Genomic DNA, 24,491 nt, shown 5'->3' on the forward strand with positions numbered 1-24,491 from the left:
CACCGCCCCCTCGATTCGGCCCTGCTGTGCCCACTGTAACTTTAGCTTTATGTTCTTGGCTAACCCGATTAGTATGGTACCCAACATGGTCTTCTGTTGCTCTATCCCATCCGTATTGCCCATTCTGAAATGTTTTTTTGCTCCCCACAGTTGTAAGGAGTTATGGTAGCCTTTCTGCAAGCTCAACCTAGTCTGGCCATTCTTCTGTGACCTCCACCATCAACATGCTATTCATGTCCTCAGAACTGCCCCTCGCTGGATGTATTTTTGAATAAATTCCTAGAGACTTATGTTTGAAAATACAAGAAGATCAGCAGTTACTGGAAGACTAAAACCAGCCCATCTGGCATAACAATCATGCCACAGTCAAAATGAGTGAGATCACATTGTTTCCCATTCTGATGTTTGATTTGAACATTATCTGAAGATTAGGGCATGTATCTGTATGCATTGTGCTGATGCTACATGATTAGCTGAGAACTGAATTAATAACCAGGTGTACAGATGCTCAGTGAGTGCAGTTTTCAGTGAAAAGTAGCCTCTTCAAAAGCCGTTCTCTACAGCATACTTACCAATTTGTTTAAACTGGAAATATTTGTAGGTCACACAGATGGCTGTCTGGCCATATAGTTTACCAGTATCAGGATAGCCGAAGCCGTCCTTCAAGAATGGAGGGAAGTGAGGTACGCTGTGGATTAGCCAGAATCCCTGTTGCTGGTCAAAAAACAGAGCTCCTGAAAAGGTACAAAGACACATTTTTGGAGGAAAGCACAGTGAGAACAGGGCATGTGAAGGAAATAAAACATTTCTATTTTTCTTTTTTTAATTTGGTCTTGCCTGCATTCCTTTTTGAGACGGAAGAGAGGCACTAAAATTTTTTAAGCAAATGACACCCAAAATGCTTTCATCATGTCAGACTTAAAAGTCAGATGAAAAGGGACTTGTGTTGTCATTATAACTGGTTCATTCTCTGCTGTGGAACTAACCAATTAATGAAGGTTACAGGTGAAGACCGGGCTAGGGGGCATTTGTCCCCTGGGCCAGTACTCTTAAGGCTAGGTTGGTGGCCCTGAGTCGAGAAGTGCTGGCTGGGGTGCTGGTGGACACTGAAATTGCACTATTCCTGCTTCCAAACCACACATAGTGCCACCTACAGGTGTTGTATTGTCCTGTGTATTCCTGGTATTATCCTATGTACACAGCTACAGAATCATAAGTCTTTGTGCCATATTTTTGCATGAGAAGAACTGCAAAATTTTCCTCAGGCCTATGATGAAGGCTGAATTCAAGGATTAGGGGCTGCAGGCTGCTTCTGGGATGGTGATGGTACTGGCCGTTGTAGCTGAATGCATTCTGCTCTGCAGCTTTAGACCATCATAATGATGTAACAAGAAGAAAGTGCCAATAAAACTGAGATTAAAAAGTAAATGTTCTTTTATCATAAATATATGCAATAAATAAAACAGCGTGTTTCAGGGATCCTGAATGAGCTCCTTTATCATAGCTTTAGACTTCTAATGAAAGTTTGTACTCTGAGGGGGTCAGTTACTTTAGTATGTGCTAAAAATAGGTCCATTAGTTGGTGTCTCAGCCTAGAGGTCTTTTAGTTAAAGGAGAACTATGAGGTGAGGTCACAGGTCGGCTCAGTAGATCGGGAGGTGAGTGAACACATACCGGCGTTCGCTCACCTCTCGATCCTGTCACAGCCCTCTGCCGTGACAGGGGAGGGGCTGGATTCCCCCCTCCCCGCTCCGATCCGCCAGTGCTGACTGGTGGATCCGACGGGGAGGGGGCGGGTACAGCTGGCTCTGCCTCTAGATAGGCAGAGCCAGCTGTCATTCACGCAGCTGGGCGGATCCAGACATTATTGTCGGGATCCGCTTCAGCTGCAGCATCTCAGTATACGGCGAGCTGTAGCTCGCCGTATACTGAGCCTAGGGTGACGGGAGGACGCTAGTTTGTTTCCTCCCGTTACCCTAAGGAGAACTATGGGGAAAAGCCTTAATCCCATAGTTCTCCTTTAAACAGCAGCCACACCAAAGTTATTATACACCAAAATATAAACCTTACAGACTCCAGACTCTGCGTTTCTATATCTGTCAAACCACCAGAAGGTAAGTGTTCGCTGGAGTTAACCTCATTTTTATATTGACAATCTTTGCATGCCCGTTCCCAGGCGAAGACGAATTGCTGAACACCAATTGCTGGGCTTTGAGTCTCGACATACTCAGAAGAGGTTCTGCCAGAGACAGGAATCGCGGTGGTGAAAGCTTGCAAAAGAGTTTACAGAATGCTGTTGAGAGGGTTCTTTTCTCTATGTGGGGAGGAAGTGGTCTCCATGCAAAGGTCTGAAATGCCCCCTACTGTATGAGACCTGTAGCTCCCCAATCAGCAAAGCTCATTGGAGAGATTCGCTGAGTGGAGAGATTCAGCTCTTACTTAGCAGGGGGTATATGGAGTATATAAAAGAATAGAGGCGAGTCAATATCACAAGATATTTTATAATTTCACTAGTCAGTAGAACCGAGGAGACAGATATACACCATTTGAATTTGAATAGAAAGTTTGGGAAGGAAGGAACACCCAACCACTAATCCTGCAGGCCTGTGGGTAGATAACATAGGGCATCTTTAGACTTTTTAGCTACAAATCACAGCAAGGTACACAATGGGCTCCCCACTGTCTGAGAAATGTTTGTCCTTTTCATAGTTTAAAGGAATGATGCTTCATCTCTAATAAAATCCAAAATATCAGTTACAGGGAGATTAAACAGATTCCATCTGATAGTACATATTATGAGCTACATGCCTATATAAAATTGTAGGTTTTGGTTCTTGTCCTTGACATCTGGGGCCATCCCTAGACCTCTGCAAGTGACTTCCCTATGGAGAGCAAGGGACCCGCTCTGCAGCATGCTGGCAGGAAACAGGCTTTTGTGCTCAGGCTGTGTCTGCTTTTTAAAGAAAACAAACTTTTGATGCACCTAGAATGTATTGAGCTCAATTGGGCTTTAATTCAATTTCAGTCCACTGGTCTAATAAAGCTAATCATTTTTTTGCATAGTAAGCACTGTGTCCAAGGTACAGCGGGAGATGTTTGCCCGTAGCAGTTAGTTACCTATTGCAGAAGGCTCTGCTTTCCTCTTTACGTACAAAGCTGCATATAGTGCTCTAGGTTCAGGACGTAGAACGGGACTGAAAGTTGAATGAAAAGAAGCTAATTTTTAACTGACTCATTGATATTGATACAGGAAAACTCTGTGCAAGGTTTAGAAACCTCTGGTCATGATCTTGCATTGACCTTCCGAAGGAACAAGTGTAAAAACTTCTAAAGTTTTCATAAAAGAGGGGAAGGTATTGAGGCCATGATGACAAGGCAGTGATGAGAAGGTTAAAGGACATACACCTAGCAATGGATACCCCCTGCCCCCCCTCACACACACCACCATCACCCCAAGCCATATTGTACTGTCCCTATGATCACAGATTTCTGTGGCTGGATTGACACACACATCTATAAATAAAAGACAGAGTCAGAATCCAGTGACTGTCAACTTACTAAATGAAAAAAGCCTTAAAAGGAGAACTATGAGATGAGTGATTTCCACTCACCTCATAGTGACCCCTGACAAGGATCATGCATTATACTCAACATTTGCACTGCTACAGGAGAGGGTCAGAGGCTGTATAGAGGTTGCAACAGGCAGATTTCACACACTATATAGGAGACAGAGACTATGGGCATGCTGCAGGAAACAGTTGGAGACTGCGGACATGCTACAGGAGACAGTCAGGAACTGGAGACATCGCTACAGGAAACTGTGGACATGCTATAGGAGACAGAGACTGTGGGCATGCTATAGGAGACAGAGACAGTGGGCATGCTACAGGAAACAGTCAGAGAGTGTTAGTATGCTACAGGAGACAGTCAGAGACTGTGGACATGCTACAGGAGACAGTCAGAGACTATAGGCATGCTACAGAAGACAGTCAGAGTCTGTGGACACACTTCAGGAGACAGTCAGAGACTGTGGACATGCTACAGTGGACAGTTAGAGAGTGTTGGCATGCTGTAGGAAACAGTCAGAGTTTGTGGACATGTTACACAAGACAATTAGAGACTGCGAACATGCTACAGGAGACAGTCAGAGAGTGTTAGCATGCTACATGAGACAATCAGGGGCTGCAGGCATGCTAAAGAAGACATGCTGTCGCATGTCCTCAGTCACTGACCATCTCCTGTAGCATGTCCTCAGGCTCTGACTATCTCCTATAACATGTCCTCAGTCTCTGACCATCTGCAAAGATTGTTTATGTAGACAATGAGATTGAACTCACCTTTAGTATGACCATATTTGGTGGAAAAGTTGTTTTTTATTGGAGGGGCATCGTTGTATAACATGTATGCTGTGCTGTTGTCCTAAAGAGATAAAATATACCAAGTGAGTAAAAACTAATGTTCCACGAGATGTGATGCTAAAATATACTCAGTGGGTGTAAAGCAACCTGTTATCCCAAAAATAAACAAACTGAGGGTCAGGGAAGGCCCTTCCAAATATAATGTAGCTGTGCCAAAAACAGCCCAACGTCAGCCCCAATTGTTATATGTTTTTTTTTGTCCACAGAAAGAAACAGACATTAAAAAAAATTAAAACAAAAAAACACAAAAAGTACACAAATAACATTCAAATACACACACACACACACACACACAAGAAAAAACAGATAAAATAACAGAAAATGAAAAAAAACTATCAGAAATACATATAAAATCTAAATCTCGACGTGTATCTAAACCCAAAACCCAAAATGTAATTTATACCTGTCCTTAGATGTGGTGGCAGCATTAGTTTTTCAGGCCTTCTCACCCTTATTTATCACCTGGTGTTACTGCGAATAACACATTTCCTGTCCCTAGGTCAGTGGTGTCACAAGGGGGGTGCGGCCCGCACCTGGGTGACACCATTGGGGGGATGACACAAAAATGACTGACAGTCATTTTGGTGTCACCCCCTATGTAAAGTCGAGCACTCGGTCACGGACCGAGAGCCCGACAGCGTCAGGAGAGAGGAGGGGACCCGGCGGCATACCTCATCCCGCCGGGTGAACGTCCCCTCCTCTCTCTGCCGGCGTCTATCAGTAAGATGACATCATGGCGGGTTGTAACCCTGTCTCCGCTCTGGGTCTCACCCAGCCCCGGGACACCCCTGCCCTGCCCTGGGTGGCTACGCCCACTCCTCCACTGTATATGTTGTGAAGGGGACCATGGTTGTCACCCAGGCTGGACTTTAAACATACCTCTGCTGTCTGTTCAGCTCACAGGAAGTGGCATTAATGCTGCATTAAGTAATTTCTGTACTTGCTGAAAAGTTTCTTGCTGAAAAGGGGTCTCTGATGGCTTTATCGAATGATCTGATGATACTTTTCATACAAAAGCTCCTTTGAAAATCTACCAGTGTGTCACCAGCTTAAAGCCGGCCTTACGTGGCTCAAGTTTCAGTCCTTCCCTGCTGAATTGACGCAAAATTTTGTCTCTCACCACCACCCGACTCAACTGCTATTGAGAAATTAAAGGAGCCAATGCAAAATTGTGGGACAAACAGTGGCTGCATGCAATCAGGTATTCGGACAGCAGCTGGTGCCAAGTGTCTGAATACAACAGCGAGCAGGGAAGATCCCTCCATCCATGCTGTTCAGGATAGGAGAATGAAGTGATTTGTCTCGTTAAGCAAACAGGGTTGAGCGAGAGAAATCTACAAGTGCATGTCCAGCCTAAGATCCCTTTGTCATGGCCACAGCATGTAAATAGATCTGGAGGCTGCCCTGGGGGGAGTGCATGGAGCCCGTGGAAGATTAAACCAAGATTTATCTGAGACTGGAACATCATATTTCTGCAGGCGGACCCTTCACAGTATATAGCAGATGGTGCTCACTTCATACGACTGATACAGCTGCTGCAGCACTTGCCCCAGTGCACTCTGGGTCATGTTGGTGAGGAATTTGCTGACTTGCCATCCTTGTGACCTGGAGTCCAGATACAAATATTCCAGTCCCGTTCCTGTGTCATTGATTCTATACTTCGGTAATTTGTAAACCACAAACCTGTATTAAAAATAACATCAGTTATGTACAATGTAAACAACGCAACAACAATACAATCAACTATATACAACGTATACAACGCAACAACAATACAATCCACTATATACAACGTATACAATGCAACAACAATACAATCAACTATATACAACGTATACAATGCAACAACAATACAATCAACTATATACAACGTATGCAACGCAACAACAATAGAATCAACTATATACAAGGTATACAACGCAACAACAATACAACCAACTATATACAACTTATACAACGCAACAACAATACAATCAACTATATACAAGGTATAAAACGCAACAACAATACAATCAACTATATACAATGTATACAACGCAACAACAATACAATCAACTATATACAATGTAAACAACACAACAAGCTCAGTCCACAGAGCTTTATCATATCACCGGCCTAAGGCACTCGATTTAGGCCTCATTCGCAAGAGAAAAAGCCGGCATGTACAGCTCTGTGCTGCGTGCACAGCCGTATCGGGCAGCTCCCAGGAAGGACAGGTGCTGCGTGTGATTAGTACGCAGCCTCTGTCCTTCTCTATGGGAGTCATACGCCGCCCTACGCTCACCACAAGTGCAGGTCCGTACGGGTGCAGGTGTCCCGGCTCGAACGCAGACAGGATCTATCCTGTTAGCGTTTGAGTATGGACACCCGCACCCGTACGGACGTGCAGGGCAGGTGAGTGTAGGGCGGCGTACGGCCATGTACCCCCTGACACTGTCGAGCTCTCGGTCCGAATTTTTAGAGGGGGTGACACCAAAATGACTGTCAGTCGTTTTGGTGTTACTCCTTCAATAGCCGCACCCCCCTTGTGATGCCACTGACACAATGTACCTGTGTGTACAACAATACAAATATAAGAACTAGTTACAATTAAAAATTGTTTAAAAAAACAGTTGTTCCATTGTGTGGTGCGTCCCTTCATGCACAAGATCGGGCCAGTGGTGACTGTACTCACCATGCTATACTTCTGAGGAAGCCCCTTTGAGGGCAAAACGCGTAAAGATGTGTACAATACCTCCACCTACAAGATATGGTCAAAGCTGCAATGTATCTAAACTTCATTATGAACATTTTTGGGGGAGAATGAGTCGTGGCTTATTCATATGTAATTAGTGCCACCCATTCATATGTAAATATTACAGTCGAGACTATTTTCAGTGGGGGGCCAGTAGCCCTTATGTTAATTTTGGTTGCCCCTGTCTGCCTGACATCTTGCGTGAAGGTTTCTGCTGCCATGAAACCCGGACACAGCATTCAAAATCGGGACTGTCTGGGTCAATCCTGGACAGGTGGCAACCCTAGTTGGTGGATTGGCAGCCCTGATGGGACAGTGTCATAGGCCAGCTGACAGTTTCAGGCCAGCTGACACCCCGACACAAGACACTAAGTGTCGGTATCGGCACTTAACATTTTTTGACAGATGGGGCTGCCGAGGTCCCCAGCAATCGCCGGACCTCAGGCAGCTGCATCTGCCTGAAGCCGCATCTTTATGTGAGCCGGTGACTGTAAATAGGCGCCGGCCCGCACATATCCTCCTCTGTCTTCCTGACACCACCCTGCCTGCCTTCAAACCCCTAGGGAGACAGCGCACAGCCTGCACAGCACTCCTGAAAGCCTGCATAGCCCACCTGAGACCCCACACAGCCACCTGAGAGACCACATATTCCACCTGAGAGTCCGCATATCCCACCTGAGAGTCCGCATATCCCACCTGAGAGCCCTCATATCCCACCTGAGAGTCCGCATATCCCACCTGAGAGCCCTCATATCCCACCTGAGAGTCTGCATATCCCACCTGAGAGTCCGCATATCCCCCCTGAGAGTCCGCATATCCCACCTGACAGTCCGCATATCCCACCTGAGAGCCGGCACAGCCCGCCTGAGGGCCCATGGAGTCCACATGAGAGCCCACACAGCCCTGGTGAGAGCCTGAACAAGCCACCAGAGACCCTGGAGACATCAGGGCACCACCCCTGAACAACATAGTTTTGTATTTCTGTATAATGTATTGCTGGGATTTGTAGTCCTCTATAGCTGGTCTCATTACTCCCTCCCCTGCTGTCTCTTCTTGCTCTTCCTCCTGGCTGCCTCTCCTCGCTCTCGCCTCTATATTCTCCCAAAAAAAATTGCTGCGCGGCGCTAGAGTGTTCGGGTTTCACTTGAGGAAAAGGTGGCAACCCTAGGGTGGACAGGGGCAAGGATGCAAGCAGCACATAGTGCAGTTGAATGGCAGAGCTCTATCACTTCTGTCTCATCTGTAAAACAAGACAAGAGAAGCTGGAATTCTGCGTGAAATGTTCCTTCTTACCTTCACCGCTCCCTCTGCTTTCACTTTCTTATTTGAGACAACTTTGCATCTACTTGATACATACCAGTCTACGGGTTCTCCGGCTTCGTTGCGGCACGAGATCTCACATGCGACGAGATACAGGGCGCACAAGCCCAACAGTGCAATCAGATTGACTCCTGACATGTTCTCCTCCCTGGGGACTCTGAAAGTGTCACAAAGGAGAAGTTCCATAGATGTTAATATGACAAGGCGACAGGAAGTGCAGTCATATGACCAGTGCGGTGCCTGTGTCTGAGACTGAACTCCAGGCAAGCAAATTACACACTTGAGGTGTGTATATATACATATATACAGTGTGTATGTATATATATATTTATATATATATAATATAATATATCTATATATATCTATATTGTTTGTGTCTGTGACACCACTTCCCTTCCCTTGCTGTCCCTGTGACACCCATACAAGAAATAGGGGTGTGGTTGTCACCAGAACAGGAAGCCAGGGACAGTTAAAAAAAAAAAACCCAGTCATCAAGGCCGTAACTACAGATCAAGGAGCCCCATAGCAAAAATGTGATGTGCCCCTCCTGACAACCTCTCTTTGAGCTGTAACGATGCCAAGCTCCCAAAGACTCCTCTTGCGGATCTGAAGTCACCGCAACACTGTGGACTTTACATGGGATTAGAGTTGTCAGCTACAACCACTCCAACGCTTAATGATACAGGACTGTATTATCTTTACACGTTGTATGTTTAATTGCCTCAACAGCCTAACGGGGCCCCTTCCACCCCCGGGCCCCATAGCAGCACTGGCACAATCACCAAGTGAAAATAAAAGATAATTTATTTATTTTTAAAAGAAAACGAATGCAGCCATTCAATCTGAGGACTGGCAATCTGCATTATATACATTTTTTTGGGGGGGGCTACACTTTAAATGGGGTTTCTGCTCCTCTACAATGTCCTTGTTTGACCTCATTAGGGTTGTTTCTCATTTAATGCACAGATCAGAGTGTAGTCACCGAGCCAATCGCTATCGAGAAACTATGCTGGTTAATTTTCAATCTGCAAAATGTTGTCTAAACAGTGTTGTTAAATGATAACTGGCTTTAACTGATCATTTCACCATACGGGCAGAACTAACATCTCAGCTAAGTAAATAGCAGCCGGCTCCGGGGACAACATACAATTGGGTGGCCCCTGACAAGCCCCTTCCACTGCCACCTATTACTAGACAGAGTGACGTGTAGGTGATCTATTAGACATTGCATCTGGACATCCACCGAGGATGGCACATCACAACTCCGGAGCACTGAAGGTATGGACACAGAGATGTGTACAAGGCAGCTAGATAATAATACATGGCTCAAATGCATTTAAATGGCATCTTCTAACCTTAAGCTCCCTGACCTGGAGTCTCATTCCTTCAGCTGCAGCAGGGGGAGTTTCATAGAAGGCGGTGAGAGATCTATCCAGATTTGTTTGAATTGAAGCACTGTGGGGGCACTGGAGCCACACTATATCACCATTTTGATCAATGTTCTCCTGTAACATTGGAAAGTTGTTTTTTTATGCTATGGAGAATTTTTTTTTTTTTTTAAATGGTCCAGTTTTGATGGAAAGAAGAGTTTTGCCACTGAGCTTTAGCATAAGGTTACCATTAGTTCCCATTTCCCGGGGACAGTCCCCATTTGGAGAGGTCTGTTCCCGGGAAACAATCGTTCCCAGCTGCGTCCCTGGTATCAGTGAACTGCAGTCATGTGTATCCAGTTTTTTATATGCTGTGATAGCTGCCTCTAGGGCTCTGCGTCACTTACTACTGACCCCTGAACTCTGCATTACCTACCACTGACCCCTGAACTCTGCCTTACTTACTACTGACCCCTGAACGCTGCCTTACTTACTACTGACCCCTGAACTCTGTGTTACTTACTACTGACCCCCAGAAACCCTTCATTACTTACTACTTACTCCTGAACCCTGCATTACTTACTTCTGACCCTGAGAACCTGCTTTACTACTAAACCCTGTGTTGCTTACTACTGACCCCTGAACTCTGCATCACTTATTACTGACCCCTGAACCCTGCTTTGCTACTAAACCCTGCATTACTTACTACTGAGCTCTGCGTTACTTGCTACTGTCCCCTACTGATGTCCCTTGTACTCCATGAGTTACCTACTGATGTCCCCTGTACTCCATGCATTACCTATTGATGACCCCTGTACTCCATGAGTTACCTACTGATGTCCCCTGTACTCCATGCATTACGTACTGATGTCCTCTGTACTCCATGAGTTACCTACTGATGTCCCCTGTACTCCATGCATAACCTATTCATGACCCCTGTCCTCTATGCATTACCTACTGATGTCCTCTGTACTCCATGCATTACCTACTGATGTCCCCTGTACTCCATGTGTTACCTACTCCTGACCCCTGCACTCTGTATGTTACATACTACTGATTCCTGCTCTCTGCTCCGTGAGTTTCTTGGCTCCTGTGTTCTGCGTTAAGCACTCATGACCCCCTGCACTCTGTGCACTACACACTCCTAATCCCTGCACTCTGTGTGTTACACATGCGTGGCCTATAGCAGGGGAGGCTCTGGGTTTATTTAACCATGCATCTTCAGCCACTCCCACTGTTCCCCAACTGCATAATTTGACTGCATGGATGATTTGCCATGGCACACTGTATTATTTGACTCCTTATAATTCCCAGGGCACTATGTCTTTACATTTTCAATGTCTGCTTCCTGTTTCAGGAAGCAGACATTGAAATGTCTGTTTGAAGTCTGTGACCAATTGTTTCAGGGCATGCTGAAAATGAGGGTGGGATTTTGTGGGTGTGGCTACAAATGGGGGTGTGGTTTTGGGGTATGGTTACAAGTGGGTGAGGTCAGTAGGGTGTCCCCGGGTTTCATTTTGAAAATCTGGTAACCTTATTGTAGCAGCTTATTGGTTGTCCTGCTTAACTACTTAGCCAGTGCACGCAAGATGCATGCAACTTCTTGCATCACTGGGTGCATGCTTGTAGTGAAGCCGTAGGATGGGTATGACAGTTAAGGTCCTAGCAAATAACCCTTATACATTTCTTCTTTGCCATATTACCACGGGCGAATGGTGAAGTGGGGCAGAAAAGAGAAGGTAAGTATAAGATGATGTGTCAGCCAGAAACAATTAGTAGGTGGATGCACTGTGCATCATAAACAGTTGCCATTTATTACTTCTTATCTCATTAAGTGCTGCTGGTCTTCAGCATCCTCTTCCTGTCTACATGCACTTCAATGATGCTTCATGGCATTTTCAGGGTGGGTTTCCTAGTGGTGACAACCATTTCATTATAACGTGTCTCGAAATGTCCAGTTGTAGCCTCCATCAGAAGGGTGACAACACTGGAGCACAACTGGGATAAAGAGACAGAGCGTTGTCACCCTACAAGTGCCTGAACAAGGACCTTTATGATAGGATTGTCATGGATTATGTTCATGGAAGATGCAGAATGAAAACTATTCTTTTGATTTCACATGAACATGTTAAAGCTTTTATGAGATGCAAGTCACCGGGTTACATGTACTTTAATGTCTTTTAGGACTCAGATGTGGAATTTGCACGTACCGGCTATGGGAAGGACGCAGTGAAAGTTCTCCAGATTAAAAGAAATGGAAATGTACATTTTATTAAAGAAATCGAGGCCTCTGTTCAGCTCACCCTCCAGTCAAAGAAGGATTATCTATATGGGGATAACGCCGACATCATCCCGACAGACACGGTGAAGAACACCATCTACGCTCTGGCAAAGTTTAAAGGGGTAAATCATCTTTATCCTTCTTCACAAATCTTCAATACAAAGTAAATGTTTTATTTACAGTAGACCTTTCCTAAGAGAAATACGATGTTGTCATTGCTGACAATTTATTCAAAATGCTGGTTGCCTGGCTCTAATACTGACCCTCTAGTTTCAATACTGACCTGTATCAAGTCTGTAGATCATCAAAGTCCTCATTTCCATACTTCCCAATAAGACTCAAGGGCAATGAGCAATGCAGGATGAAAAGCCATCATGGGCAGCCTCCATGGGCATTTGCTGAATTTATCTTGTAGGTTGTATCTTTCAATAAAGGTTTTTCTTTGAGGGGAAAAAAAAATGACTGAAGTTAAAGCTTAACTCCTTTTTGTTTTTTGTTTTTAAAGAACTGAGGTCTAACTGGTATAGAAATAAAGGAAAACAACACTGTTTGCAATACCTTCAATCTAGAGCTGCCCCTGCACTACTCCTTTTCCACCAGTAGATGCCGCCAGTCCTCCTGGTTGAAGCAGGGACGTGCAGGATGGAATTATGGAAGAGGAAGCTGTCAGCTTCAAGTCGGGCGACACATTTTGTTTCCATTTTTTTACAGCTATGCTAGGTTCCGCAGCTGCAGTCTTCCCCGCTGCTGAGTTTAAGCTAATACAGTGAGGTTAGGTCTACAACTAGCCTCTGACTTGAAGTCAGAGGCTTGAGCTCTGTGGATAGTTTGGACCAATGGCAGCCCTCCATTAAAAAAAACAAAAAGAAAACACTGACGGCATCCATCTGGATGCCTCATCAGTGATGAGAAAGTGAGGGACAAGGAGGCTCTTCCCTGTCTCCTCCCTCCCTCCTCCCACACCGGCAGATGAACACATAGCTCGGTGACCGTGCCTGGGCGTGGTGGGCAAGGGGGTGCCTCAACTGCAACTGACCTCACCGCTTATCCCTGGGTTAAAGGGCACCCAGGGTCATACAACCCACTCCCTGTGAGTCAGCACCCTGAATGAGTCTTCCTACTTTTTTAAACATTTCATCTCGGTCCAGTGTGCTACCTGTGCTTTTATTCTGCAACTACAACCCCTGATGAAGGTGGACTGCTGAGCCCTGAAACGTGTTGGCTTCTCTTATGACTGATTAAAACCATCTGGACCTATTAAACTTAGTTGGCGCCCTCACTTCTTGAACATCTTTTTTGCATCACTACTACAGTGACCTCTCCTGGGTTCACCTGTTTTACAAAGAGCTGCCCTCACTTCATGCCTGTAAATTGCCATTTTCACTAAGGGCAGATGAATCCATCCCCCTTTACTTCCTGGAACTCTGGGTCGGCCTCATGGAACATGTGACATGTGAAAACAATAATTTTTCCACTTGATCTTGTGAGATTTTGCAGTTTACAGATGAGATTTCCCAAGAAGGCACTGAGGATCTTGTATCTGTGAGGCCAGGGAGACATCACCAGTGCCTCACTCAACCAGGAAGTGGAATAACAGTAATTGTATGCAAAAATTGTTGAACTAATGAATGTAAGATAATCTGATATCAGCAGACAGAACTGCAAGCTGATTTTTAGTGAAAGGTCTGCTCGATGTTCAGACCAGAAAGCCTTCCACTGTGACATATGATGACATGCAGCAGATATTTTTGCACGTTACACGTAGAACATATATGTAAATATATGTATTATAGAATGGCATTTGATGATAGAATGTTGATCAAGAAGCTTTATTTTTTAATGGTTAACAAGGGAATTTTTAGCTTCCTGACTCTTGGCCTATTACAACATGGAACGTGTTGGACAACTACTTACTTTGTTAGTTCACTGTTTAAAGTAGGGATGTCCAGATACCAGTTCAGATACCAGCGCCGATACTTGGCATTTTCATGAGAACTATCAACGGTTGCAGCTGGGACCGGGCTCTGGCGCTCCACCACTGTCCTGAAATCATTAGTCTGTATTGTTTTAGAAAAACTGTCACATGACACTAAACAAAAATGTATCAGTACTTGTATCTGTGAGTACTTGGACAAGTATCAGTACTTGTACTTAAAAAATGGTATCGGTGCACCCCTAATATATATTTATAAAAAAATAAATCATTCATGAAAACAGAGATGTACAAATCCCAGGAGCTCCGTATGCTCCTTACAAATGACAGCTGCCTCCTAACTTTTTAGTTTTCCTCTAGTCTAGTCCTGGAGCTGGAAAAGTATCTGTACTTGTACTTGTGCCGAGTACTGTACTTGGTATCTGAACATCCCTAGTTTAAAGGTATATGAGTTCCTTGTGTACTGAATCTATATATTTGTTTCAGATAAAAACTATTGAGGACTTCTCTCTGGAGCTTTGTAATCATTTCCTGACGTCGTTCAACCATGTTACAGAAGCAAAAGCTTATATTGAAGAAGCCCCCTGGAGACGCTTTGAAAAGGTACCCAGATATGCTTGTATTTAGTAATGGGCTAAAAGGTCCAACTATGACCTATAACCCAACGTAACTGATTAGATTTTACCCATGTAAAGCACTATTTCATTTTTGCTGGCAAGGTGATTAATTTGAGCATTTGACTGATTGGGTATATATACACTGCCTGGCCAAAAAAAGGCCTATAGCCTTGACTATGGCACACATTCGCCGTGGCATCGTTTCGATAAGCTTATGCAGTGCCATAACATTTATTTCCATCCAGAGTTGCATTAGATTTTCACCAAGATCTTGTAGTGATGATGGGAGAGTCAGACCAGTTCGTAAAGTCTTCTCCAGTACATCACAAAGATTCTCAATAGGCTTAAAGGAGAACTATGAGGTGAGTGCTTTCCACTCACCTCATAGTTCTAGCCGACCTGTGACAATGAGACTGTCACAGGTCGGCTCAGTAGATCTGGAGGTGAGTGAACACATACCGGCGTTCGCTCACCTCTCGATCCTGTCACGGCTCTCTGCCGTGACAGGGGAGGGGCTGGATTCCCCCCTCCCTGCTCCGATCCGCCAGCGCTGACTGGCGGAACGGATGGGAGAGGGTGCGGGAACAGCTGGCTCTGCCTTTAGATAGGCAGAGCCAGCTGTCAGTCACGCAGCTGGGCAGATCCCGGTATAATTGTCGGGATCCACTTCAGCTGCGGCGTCTCAGTGTACCGCGAGCAGCAGCTCGCTGTATACTGCGGCGTCTCAGTATACCGCGAGCTACAGCTCGCGGTATACTGAGCCTAGGGTGACGGGAGGATGCTAGTTTGTGTCCTCCCGTTACCCTAAGGAGAACTATGGGGAAAAGACTTAACCCCATAGTTCTCCTTTAAGGTCTGGGCTCTGTGGTGGCCAATCCATGTGTGACAATGATGTCTCATGCTCCCTGAACTATTCTTTCACAATCTGAGCCCCATGAATCCTGGCATTGTCCTCTTGGAATATGCCCAATTGATGGAAAAACCTTTGATCCATTGATGGAAAAACCTGGGCATTCAGTATATTCAGGTAGGCAGCTGGCCTCATTTTTGGGGACATAACATTGCTGAACCCAGACCTAATATCCAATGGAAGGCTCTGACCTATTTACATACTTAGCGAAATCCAGGTGGTGACTTTTCTTTGGCCAGGCAGTGTACATTGGGGATGATGAAAGGTGGCCATACACTTTACAACCATCGCAAGACCTTAGTCTTGCGATGGTTGTAAAGTAATTTAAAAAATGTACGATCTGCCCATCTTGGACAGGCAGATCGTACTTGCGATCATCGCAAGCCCGCCCCCCTGAGGGGCGGGCTTCCGATGACCGCAATGCTGAACGGGCAGTGTGCACGTGCGCACACCGGCCCGTGCGGCATTGATCTTACGATCATGCTAAAAACCAGCCGAAAATCGTACGATTCTCGGCTGGTTTTCTAGCATGCTCCTTAGACAAAAGACGTGTGACCGTACAGTAAAAACGGTTGCACGCCTTCCATACACTTTGCGATTATCGTACGATCGCGGGATTTCCCGCAATTTTCGTGCGATAATCTCACAGTGTATGGGCACCTTTATAGCAAAGAGTGGCTATCGATATATTCCATTCATTAAAAAAACAGGCCACACTGCAGAGCTTGACGCAGGAGGGGAGCTGATCATGTGACTTTGACAGGTCATATGAATGTATTCTACTTCTGGCTTTTTTTACTTGCTCAAAGTTGTTTCTATTGGGCTCTACTGGTTTCACACTCACTAAGTTAGATACATCTTCATGGCCATATCAGGAGTATCGGCAGCTCAGCAAAAGTTGTAGTAGGAAGGGTTTACAGCACATATTAAATGCTTATGTATTCAGTTAGAGGAATATATAGAGGAACTGGATGGGGCAGGAATAGGGATGTGGTGTAGCTTGAAGTAGATGTAAACCCTTTAGTTTGCTAAAACACTGTATTTTATAGTCTAAAAAACTGCTATATATTTTGGTTCATAAAATGCTATTTTAACCTTTAATATCTTTTTTTTTGGCATCTCATCACTGCTGGTCTCAGCCAGACTATTTCACCCACTTCCTGCCTACTAAGGATGTGTGGGAGGCTTAGTGCTTGCTAACCCAGTTTGCTGGATTTTGCCCAAGCCCATGTAGAGCTGTGAGCCTGTGACTGACACCCCCTCCCTCCTGGCCCAAACAGTTGTAGAAAGGTTTATTCCCGGCGCCTTTTTGAATTGTAGCAGCAGGGCCGGGATTGCCCTGGCCACAACTCATTGGGCTGGGAGGGGGTGTGTGTCAGTCAGAGTTTTGTATGGGCTTCGGTGAACTCTGGTGAACGGACTTTGCAACAAGCCAACGCATATCATTACTTTTTATATGTACACTCCCTACTCAGCTGCACATCATTGCTTTGGACAAGCTCCCTGATGGTGACAACAGTGGACCATCCCTGTGCAATGTGTGTCAGCATGATAGCTTGTAGCTTCAACCAGGGGTGCATATGACAGGGTGACAACAGGGAAGCACAACTGGGAGACAGTTGTCACCCCATAACAGAAAGTGGCTGAACAAGAACCTTCATGGCAGGAGGATCATGGAAGGTATTCTTTTAAAGAAAGCTGCATATTTAAAAAGATGAAACATTTTTTTGAAATTACATTAATATGTTAAAGATTACAGTGAGATTTTTGTGATTGTGATCAGATTCACTTTAAAGATAAGATGACCTACCGGTATTGTGTCATTAGAGCACATTAAATGGAAACATGAAGGCTGCAGACCATGGGTGATATTTATCAATTCTATTGCACAATTAGGTAATACCAAACAGGAAAAGTAAGCAGGGAAGGACTGGGAACCTGGGAGGCAAATACAACCAAGTTGCTCTATTATGTTGGGAAAAGGTTTCTGGGGGCTTAAAGGAGAACTATGGGGTTAAGGCTTTTCCCCATAGTTCTACTTAGGGTAACGGGAGGACAAAGTAGGCCATGGTACTACAGTGATCAATGGGCATGGTAAAAAGTGGGTGCCCTAAAGAACATTATTTATTGGGACACACCTTCACATCTTCATACATCAGCTTCCATTGCAGCTCTAGGCATTCGATCACATGACATCTTAGAATGGAAAAGAAAGTTGGGGCTGGTAGACTTCTCGCTGCCAGATGCTTTGATTGCAGGTCTGATAGGGGAGCAGGAACCTATCTAATGCCCACATGTATCACTGACTGCAGGTCCTGCTCTGATGAACATCTGAATGGTGAAGCATCTCCACTCAGGGTCAGCAAGCCAGTATATCTTATTAGTAATGGCCCAGGGGGCAAATACCTCCCACCCCCCCAGCCTAGTCCTCTCCTGGCAGCGAGACAGATTTACTATATGAAGACAGCCTGATGAACAAAGACCTTTGAAGTAGCACTGCAACAATATAAAACCTGCCCTTGACCACATCCTAATTTTGCCCTCCTTTACTTTTGTTGTGTTGTAGGATGGGGCGCAGCATGTTCACGCATTTATCTATTCATCAGAAGGTGTTCATTTTTGTGAAGTGGAACAGAAGCGGGGAGGTAAGCTAAAAAATACTGATTTTGTGGGGGTTTTGTGTACCTTATCGTGGATTGCAATTATTTCCTATTGAACCGCTCAAACAGCAACAATAGTATGACTCATATTACATTGTACATGTAAGCATGCACCAATGTTAGAACTGGCATCTTTTAGATCATCTTCCACCAAGCACATGGGTTGCCTTTTGGATGATCCACCTCTGGTTGTATGGTTTGTCACAACCCCTGTAACTGTTAATTATGCTGGACAGCGTGATCTGCATTTAATTGACCCCGAATGCCCAAACTGGATTACTAAACCAACTTATGTATCTCAAAGTGCCAACCCTGCAATTGCAACCTCGCAGGCTCTTAGGTGATCTGTACAGGCTCTCAGGGGTGCTGTGTGGGCTCTCAGGGGCGCAGTGTGTGCTCTCAGGGGCGCTGTGTGGGCTCTCAGGTGGTCAACAAGGGCTCCCAGGTGGTCAATGAGGGCTCTGAGGGAAATTGTGTGGGCTCTTAGGTGGTCTGTACATGCTCTCAGGGGCACTGTGCGGCTCTTAGGTGGTCAATAAGGGCTCTCAGGGGGGCTGTGCGGCTCTTAGGTGGTCTGTATAGGCTCTCGTGGGGGCTGTACGACTCTCAGGTGGTCTATAAGGGCCCGGAGAGACCTCCGCGAGGCAAACCAGGCCGGTCGTGCATATCTTTAGGAGCGCCCATATGTTAATCTGAACCTAGGCTTGCGTGCCAGTAGAGAGGGTCCCAGGTGCCCTCTCTGGCATGAGTGCCATAGGTTCGCCACCACTGGTCTAATCTATCAGCGGATTTGTAGGTCTGTCCAGCCACTTTTGTGATTTATATACGTCTGGCAGACACCACAGCCAAGATGGTGAGTACAATGATACAGAGTTTAAATGGACCTTGCACCAAAATGCTTAGAAACTAGTGGCCTGCTACCCACCCCATGTAAAAACTCTGCATTCCACCTTAAAAAAACCATGAGGATCACATATCTTGCAAGTAGACGCAAATGTACTGCTCTAGAGAGGATTCAGGATCCTCGGCTTGCTCAGGATCTTGCAGGAAAGACTGTAATGTCACCCTTCCTAGTGCAGATCCAGGTAAGTGTATTTTTTTAACTTTGCTCCATTGTTTTTTGTAATGGGGAGGGAACCATTTAATAAGTGGACCATGCAATTTGGGGCAAGGTCCATTTTAAGAAATACAATGGTGTCATCTTCCTGACCCCAACCTGCTGATTGGACAATGCAAGAGCAGCGACATGCTGATAAGTCACCAACTCTGCTCACTCTGCTATCTCCTCCTATCAGCACATGTGTATGCAGCATAACTTAGTGCTGCCCTCCCCTCTCCTAGTTTATATGGATAGAGGATGACAGGCAATGGCGTATCCAGGGTATGGCACCTATGGCACATGCCCTGGATGCCACTTGATAGGGGGCATGCTCCATGGGTGAGCAAAGTTCCCCAACCCACAGAGACAGATTACTTTTTTTTCTCTTCCCAAACCTCTCCCATACACATCTACTCTCCTGTCTCTTAGCAGCCAGGGACACTCGGCCACCATCCAACCCAGCTCCTGGCAACTAGTGATGTCGACCTCCTGTTTGTCAGGAGCCGGGCCGCAAGCCAGGGGCTCAATTTGCTGTATCTAAGCCTTTGATGACAGGAGGCTGATTCAGTGGCAATCAGTGGATCATGGGTGCAATTCTTTGGCTCCTGCGGATTCTTCCTCGCATCCATGATGGACATCAGTATGGACATTTAGTAATATGAATGGGAGGAGGAATGAAATACACCACCACACCTGTATTCCATTAAGAACTGTGAGTCCCTTTGCCATGGTGGCAGACAGGACTTTGGTTTCATTCACAGATTTTGACAAAGTGCCACAGTAATTATACTCATTGAAGATGCAGTTATTACAGCCATCAGTTCTACAGCCATATATACAGTATATAATTATTACAGTTATTACAAGCAAGAGAGTTCTCTCTGTTTTCTTTCCTTTATTTTGTGGCTTCTGTGTAGGTCAACCAGTCATTCACTCTGGGATCAAAGAACTTCGGGTCTTGAAGACGACGCAGTCTGGGTTTGAAGGTTTTTTAAAGGATCAGTTCACAACACTCCAAGAAGTGAGAGACCGCTGCTTCTCCACCGTGGTCATCTGCAAGTGGAGATACAACACCTATCAGGGGGTCAACTTTGATTCCAAATGGTATGTAAAGGGACCTAAATGACCAGCACACAGCAAATGCTTGGTGGTCATACGGCAGTTAACTCTGCCCTACATATTCCTACTCTCGCTTCTATCTGAGATCCCATCATTCACGTCCCCTGCTCCCTGTCCACTTATGATTTCCTCTGATCCACCCATTAAACCTTCATACACCGGACAATATACAGGGTACACCTATTGAACCTCCTGGATTCACTGCCCACATATAGAACGTGCACGGAATTAGCCATATGCCCTCAGAGGGGCAAGGCTGTCAGTGTTCAGTGTAGACGTCATACCTTAAATAATTCTTCTTTCTGTATCATTGTGTTACCTTGCCAGGAAACTTGTTCCTGTACTACTAATGTATATGCCATTGTACTCCATGTGTATGACTTTAGAAAAAAATTAAAATAAAGAATTTACACAAAAAAAAGAAATACTACCAGCTGCCATTTATTTCCTTCTGACAGCTTGTATATATAGGAGGTACAGCAAGGTCTCATGTCATATATCTTACTTTCTGTATGTGTGTTGGAGTTTGTACATATGAAGGTTATTGGTAACTCGGAATTTGCTGGGTTGCATGAATATTGGGTAACAGCAGAGCTTAACCTATCCTTGGGAAAATATTGCTCCGGGCTCCTTTCAGTGGAGGTTACATGGCCAAAATTCAAGGCATTTTATGATATTGGGGTGGTTGATCCTTCCTCTTTAGCAAAGAATGATCTGCAATATCTTATTCCCCCTTAAACAAAGATCACATGACTAAAAGTCCTAGGCTTTAGTCGTGTGAGCCTGGAGGTCGATTGTCCTACTCTCAATGCACCCTGGAAGTTGGGGTTCATTTAATCTTGGAAGGTCAGATCTGTCACCTTACCATGCACACCATCTGATATAAAGCTTCAATTAGCAATAATTTATTCAATGAATGTGGCAGGTAAAAAAATGATTAAACTTGGGCTTAAAAAAATTTAGACTGAGGAACACTGAGCAGTGAGCACCCTCTGGTTTAGCTGAACTGAAGGTAAATGGCTAAATACAGCGAAGCAATACATCTCAGTGTCTGCAACCCCCCCTCTGCCAATCCCTCCACTGGCTTCTAATCGCCCAAAGCATAAAATTCAAAATATTAACAACCACTTACAAAGCCGTCCACAACTCTGCCCCCAGCTATATCTCAAACCTCGTCTCCAAGTATCAGCCTAACCATCCCCTACGGTCCTCCCAAGACCTCCTGCTTTCCAGGACCCTCGTCAACTCCTCCCATGCTTGCCTCCAGGACTTCTCTAGAGTCTCTCCCGTTCTTTGGAACTCCTTACCCCAAACTGCCAGTCTATCTCCCACTCTGACTGCCTTTCGGGCGATCGCTAAAGACTCATCTCTTCAGGGAAGCCTATCCCACCTCAACCTAATCACTCAACCGTTCTCAAACAATTCATCTCCACACAGCTACCTCTTCATGTATCACTTGCCCCTCCCTCTTAGATTGTAAGCCCTCACGCGTAGGGCCCCCCTTACCATCTTGTCTTGAATTGTATTGTAATTATAATGTCCTTCTTATATTGTAAAGCGCTGCACAAACTGTTGGCACTATATAAATCCTGTATAATAATAATTTATGGGGGCTGTTTTACCTGCCAAATGGTTTGTATGTCTGGCCGTCCATTCCTGAGATTTGCACAGCTCTGTCTTTTACAAAGGTGCTCTTTATCTAATATATAGATATATGTAATCAGCTTACAATACCGGTGTGATATGTTTTTGTATTTTCAGGCAAACCATGAAGGAAATAATCCTGGATACATTTGCTGGACCGTATGATAAAGGAGAATACTCTCCGTCCGTTCAGAAAACTCTCTATGACATCCAAATGTTGGGTCTTAGCCGGATCCCAGAGGTATTCTATTCTCTCCATAAGAAGTAAAAAAACTGACATAGACGCCTGACAACTTTTCATAATTAAAAAAGAGAGACGAATACCCCTTCCTTATGAAACCTTACTTCCTATATTGTGTATTAATCTCTTCCGTTATTCCTCCGTAAAGTATAAAACCACCTAGGTCCACCACATGAATGTGTATTGGAGGAATGTTGGCCCCTGGTTTTAACGGGGTACTCAGAAAGCTGTAGTTTTTGAAGGCATCTCTACATTTAGGCCTCATTCACATAGCTTAGAGTCGGCCCGAACAGATCAGTGTGGCATGCACAGCAATATCGAGCCATTCCTGGGAAGGACAGGTGCTGCGTGTGATTGTACGCAGCAGCCTATTCTTCTCTGTGGCTCTATGGGAGGACGCGGCCGTACACTGTCGTACGCTAACTCGAGCTGCACATCCGTGCAGATGCAGGTGCCCCTACTTGGACGCAGACAGGATGGATCCTGTCTGCGTCCAAGCACGGACACCCGCACCTGCTCGGGATGTGCAGCTCGGGCGAGTGTACAGCGGCGTACGGCCGCTTCCTCCTACAGGGAAGAACAGGCTGCTGCATACAATCACACGCAGCACCCGTCCTTCCCAGGAACAGCCCGATATGGCTGTGCATGCCGAGTCTAAGCTGTGTGAATGAGGCCTTAAAAAGGTTTCCTAAGGAGGCCCTGGAAGTGTACAGTATTGGAAAAATGAGAGCGCCACAATAATATTAGTCTAGTATGGTTTGTTTTTTTCTTATTGAGACACAATGTAACAGTAAAAAGCCAATGTGTTGCTGGGGCTCACAAATCCCCCTACATCAGAGCTTGTACGCTGATAAATCTGTCCTGGTCTGGTATCAAGCGAACTGATACAATAGCAGTTGGGCGCAAATGGGACAACCACTTTGGTCGAAGGTAAATTGTTACATTTGGCTGATTGGCTGCTACAGGGCCTGCAGCCAATCAGCTTTCTTCACTGCTGAAGTATTTGGATGTCAGAATACAATAGCCAGCAGGGGAGGTTTAGTTTTGATGTAGCAATCTAGAAGTGTATGGCCAGCTTTCCACCACTCTAATAAAAACCAATAATCTTTATTTCTGTCTGTGTTGGCATTGGAGATCTCTCCTGACTTCCTGTCTGGTAAAACTGTTGCCTCCAGAAAAGTAAGAGCAGTGAAATTTATAAAGGGGCCCCAGAAAGCAGGACATGGGTTCTAATCCCCCCTCCCCCCCCCCACACACACTATCCAAAACTAAAATAAAAAGTAATAGCTGGACTGAAACTTTAATCTGTTATGCTGTAAACAGTGAACATGACAAAAATAGTTCCTCTTTTGGGATGGAGCACCCCTCCCCCATTACTTCTGCTTTTTGGATACAACTAATAGAATTGGAATATACTGTATATCTGTGTACAATTTACATACATAGAAAAGGAGATTGTGGAGACTCGATACACTTGTTTGTCGATAGATAGACAGACAGACAGACAGAGAAACATTTATACTGACAATAGGATAATTTTTTTTTTCAGATTGAAGAGATTGAAGTTCTTCTACCAAACAAGCATTATTTTAATATTGACATGAGCAAATTTGGCCTGAGCAACCAGGATGAGGTAAATCATCTTAATCCTCCTGTGATTAGTTGTGTTACAGTCACCTGAATATCATTGTGATGAAGCTTTCAGTTCTTTACACGCCTGAGTTTCCATTAAATTACTAGAACTTCTATCGTTTTGTTTTTTTATCAGATCTTGCTGCCGTCAGATAAGCCCTACGGAAATATCACTGGCAGTGTCCGGAGAAGAGTACCGTCCAAGCTATAAATTTTCCCCGAGTGAAAAAAGCCTCCACTGAGCAATGTTATTTACTAATACTAATAATAAACCATTTACAATGGTTGCAGTGACCTCTATGGTTCTTGTTATTTGTGGTGGAAGTGAGTTTTTTTTCTGTCCAGGTTTTCATGTTGCTTGGGAAGGGGGATGGTGAATGTAGAGTTAGGTGTGCCAGTAAATGGTGAGTGAAGTGTATTGGTGAATGGAGAGTGAGGTGTGTCAGTGAATGGAGAGTGAGGTGTATCCGTGAATGGTGAGTGAAGTGTATTGGTGAATGGAGAGTGAGGTGT

The 24,491-nt window shown here is 44.9% G+C and overlaps 2 protein-coding genes across 2 annotated transcripts in view; one reads left to right on the forward strand and one right to left on the reverse strand.

Moving 5' to 3' along the window:
- The window catches only part of DNASE2B (deoxyribonuclease 2 beta), a 17,248-nt gene extending 8,614 nt beyond the window's left edge, over positions 1 to 8,634 (reverse strand). The window contains exons 1-4 of the mRNA XM_018561853.1: positions 8,510 to 8,634; positions 5,933 to 6,101; positions 4,338 to 4,419; positions 573 to 734 (exon numbers count right to left, since the gene is read on the reverse strand). Of these exons, the coding sequence (XP_018417355.1) occupies positions 573 to 734; positions 4,338 to 4,419; positions 5,933 to 6,101; positions 8,510 to 8,610 (514 nt within the window). The 5' untranslated portion in view covers positions 8,611 to 8,634. The remainder of the gene's footprint in view (positions 1 to 572; positions 735 to 4,337; positions 4,420 to 5,932; positions 6,102 to 8,509) is intronic.
- A 926-nt stretch (positions 8,635 to 9,560) lies between these two features.
- On the forward strand, positions 9,561 to 24,255 carry LOC108791380 (uricase-like). Its single transcript, XM_018561859.1, has 8 exons — positions 9,561 to 9,750; positions 12,027 to 12,245; positions 14,543 to 14,659; positions 18,150 to 18,228; positions 20,260 to 20,446; positions 22,223 to 22,346; positions 23,896 to 23,979; positions 24,115 to 24,255. The coding sequence occupies exons 1-8, from the start codon at positions 9,721 to 9,723 to the stop codon at positions 24,187 to 24,189; spliced, it is 915 nt and encodes a 304-aa protein (XP_018417361.1). The 5' UTR covers positions 9,561 to 9,720; the 3' UTR covers positions 24,190 to 24,255.
- The last annotated feature ends 236 nt before the right edge of the window (positions 24,256 to 24,491 follow it).

Source organism: Nanorana parkeri, unplaced genomic scaffold (assembly GCF_000935625.1).
Source record: "Nanorana parkeri isolate BGI_ZX_2015 unplaced genomic scaffold, ASM93562v1 scaffold548, whole genome shotgun sequence".
In the NCBI taxonomy this organism is placed as follows: domain Eukaryota; kingdom Metazoa; phylum Chordata; class Amphibia; order Anura; family Dicroglossidae; genus Nanorana; species Nanorana parkeri.